We start from the raw sequence: 3,472 nt of genomic DNA, 5'->3' as shown, positions 1-3,472 counted from the left end.
CATTCAGTCCGTCGTAAGGGACTATAAGCGGTGTCCCGTGTGGGAAAGTCCAACCCGCCGACTGTGTATTGTCGTAAGAGTAGGCGTGATTACGCCGGAACAGATAATAATTTTCCTAGATTATAGGAATGTATTAATAAGATAAGATGGACTTCCAAATATAGAACAAAACCAAAACACAATATAGAAGGGCTAAAGCCACCGGAGAGTCTGTATATGGTAGACAGTAGACACGCCCTCTTCCTACTTTCGTGCCGTACTAGACATCTTGATGCAATGCGGCTAGCGACAAATCAGAATTAATTTACCAACCATTCGGAGCAAGGAGTCGTCTCCCAAATTACTTTTTAAAAATCAAACGGATATGATAAAGTAAAGGCGACCTCCGAACCCCCTTCTCCAGAGAGAAGGCAACTCTCCTCACTACGACATAACACCGACCTCCGTCAGTGAGACGAAACCCGTATGGGTGCAGTAACGTAGGCTATTTATGACTATTCATTTGATTAATTATTTCTGCAAAGTGAAAGATGCATACCTTATATAACTTTAATAAAAAAAAAGATATGAAATAAAGAGGGGAACACGTAAAAAAAGGACCGAACCTGTCTCGAACCCCGGACCTCAGAACTTTATATTATTGATCTTACCAACTGATCTGAACAACTGGCTCAATTGTAAATTCCAATGCATTTGAGATGTAGCACGACATTTGATTGGTCAAACAAAATAAGTTGCGACATTATATCCCGTCCATAATTTGAAGAAAACACTCCAAAATATCTTAAAACCGACGTTTTTGTTGGTGGTTATGGCTGATATGAATAAGAATGGGGAAAACATTACTGTATTTCGAAATTTGCGGCGGGATATCGTGATAATATTGTTGCAAATAACCGTTCTACTGTGCGTCGCCAGTCAAACTCAATTTGCGACAGTATTATTAATCACGATATACCGCCGCTAATTTCAAAATACAAATCTTAATGCCTTTCCGTGATTGTTTGCAATTGTTTCATCGAGAGGTACAGTATTCAAGACAGAAGTTTAGCTAGTTTAAACAAATTGTGATACCAGACAATTTGTAAATAAGGGTAGACACAAATTAACAACACAGTATCGTGGCGCGCGCCGTGTCCGTGCCATATGTCCACTGGCCGTATCCAACGTCCTATCGCCGAGGATATGAAAGTTCAAATACATCGCTTACAGCACAAAAGTCCGTGATTAGTTTATTATATACTGAATCCATTGCTCCGAAAATTCACAAACAATCCAATACAAATAAAAATAAATCCACCACGTCTATACCTCTACTCTATCATTTAACAACGATACAGAAAGTAGAGAAGATATCACATTAGAATATTTAAATGCGTGAAAAGCAGGAAACACAACACGCATTATATACTATAATGTCCTGATTTCATTCTTTTCAGGGTTTAAGCACGCCTCAATTTCAAAATGATATTTCAATTTACTGTCAAAATAATAATAAATATTTGTTATTTAACCACATTAAAAACTTTTAATTATGAACAATATTATAGACAGATCCGAACGAGCCGTTTTTTGTTATGAATAATTGTAATATATGAAACAAATAAAATTAATTGAATATAACTGCATAAAAAACTGAATGCTTTAAGAAGTGTGTTCACATTTAAACTCCACTAGGTGTTCTTTATTAATAAGTTAGTGTTTGCATACCTAGTAATATATATTAATATGTGAATAAGTGAGGATCAACATAGATACGGCTGAGCGTACTTACTGAGAATGTCGTAAACACCTTGACTTCTGCGTCTTGCAATATCTATCGGTCGGCGCCCGTCACTAGCCTCCTGTTGTAACGCACTAGGACATGTATCAGCTATGTCCTGTATCACCTGTGGTCACAGACGAAATAACGCCATCAGATGTAACACATTGCCCCCTTCGTCGTTCACCACATTGGCGAGGAAGGCCCCAGCATCTTTTATTCCTGCCTTCACGGCAGTCATCAGAGGTGTCCATCCGTTCCTATCTGTTGCCCCGAGGTCCGCCCTAGAACTGACCTGCTCCTTTACTTTATCGAGGTATCCCCACCTGGCGGCATAGTGTAGATGTGTATATACATCCATGGTCCGTGATGTCTGTAACACAATACAGGTCACTATACCTTTAACCCGGCGTTTAATTTGGCATATAAAAAAACACGCATTATTATAAATGCAAATAATTTGGTATTCTATTTTAAGAGGTATGGCGGAAAACTACCCATATTTCCCTAAGTCGGCATTGATGAGAACGGGAAAAGAATTAAGGAGTAAAACATTTTCGTTATCGAAGCATGTCAACAAATCCCTGTACAAGTGTACAGTACAGCTACGCTTTGTAGGTAAGTCACTATTTTTGATGAAATTTATGAATTGTTTTACCCTCCAACTGGCAATTGTAATTATATCTGGTGCTAAAACACCAACAAATAATGCCGAAATACCAAATATGTGGGATTTGTTGCGTCAGAATAAAAAACAGGCCAAGCAAGAAAAATGAACTGTTTTTATCGGACATATTTTACCGAAAATGTGGGAAAAGTTATCAGCGAGGACAGCCTCATCTGCTTGAAATGTAGAAAGACTGCAACACAAATTAAGGGGTGCAATACACATGTAGGACATTTAGTTCCAAAACCAATGTAATTTTGCTGGAAGAACCAAATCAAGATGTGTGTTTTGCAAGAAAACGGGTAAAGGCATGACAAATGTTCCGTCAGAGGCAAGTTTGCAGGTCTTTGTCAGTCAAGGTGTTTTGATTTCCCAGGGAACACGATGCTGCGAGTCACGCATACATTGCCAAAAACTGAAACAGGGGGTAACAGTAGATATGACGGCATTGAAATCTAATTCAAAGGTGACCACAGATGAATTAACCGTTCTTCTTACAGGACTCTGTAATGTTGTGGTAAACACCAATGAAATTGATTTTGACAACATGAATATGACAGAAGATCAATTACACAATACAGCTGGGATACTTTCTCAGAACGCATTGTGAATGCTGCCGATTTACCGAACGCAGGTAGTAGTGATGAAAATGAAATCCGTTCAAAACTGTTTCGTATACATTGCACGATATTGTATTACATATAAGCGTATACTTTGTTATATATCAATATAAATAACGTGAAATAAGCATTGCGATGAACCTTTATCGTTAAACGCATGCATTAATAGCCATGGCCTTAAATTCGTCTGTTTACAATAATCCATTCTTAGACACGGGATTCCGATAGAGCTACCTGAGGACGCGTCATAACAGTACACGGTCAGTGGACGCGCGCACTGTCGTAACAAAGTGTTGGGGAAATAGGCATAGCAACCCGCCAAAGCTCAAATTTAACAACTGCGTTGCAAACATATAATTCAGAAAACAGCTGTAGCCCCATTCGTTATTGGACGAATGTATGCTTGCTATTTATTTTAATTGA

The 3,472-nt window shown here is 38.4% G+C and overlaps 1 protein-coding gene across 1 annotated transcript in view; it reads right to left on the bottom strand.

Moving 5' to 3' along the window:
- LOC110455902 overlaps positions 1-2,123 on the bottom strand; it is a gene marked incomplete at its 3' end in the record, with an annotated part of 6,526 nt that extends 4,403 nt beyond the window's left edge. The window contains exon 1 of the mRNA XM_021506332.1: positions 1,950-2,123. Coding sequence (XP_021362007.1) covers positions 1,950-2,123 — 174 coding nt within the window. The remainder of the gene's footprint in view (positions 1-1,949) is intronic.
- Between the last annotated feature and the right edge of the window lie 1,349 nt (positions 2,124-3,472).

This window comes from Mizuhopecten yessoensis, unplaced genomic scaffold (assembly GCF_002113885.1).
Source record: "Mizuhopecten yessoensis strain PY_sf001 unplaced genomic scaffold, ASM211388v2 scaffold8401, whole genome shotgun sequence".
Lineage (NCBI taxonomy): Eukaryota > Metazoa > Mollusca > Bivalvia > Pectinida > Pectinidae > Mizuhopecten > Mizuhopecten yessoensis.
This window is presented reverse-complemented; position numbering and strand designations above follow the sequence as displayed.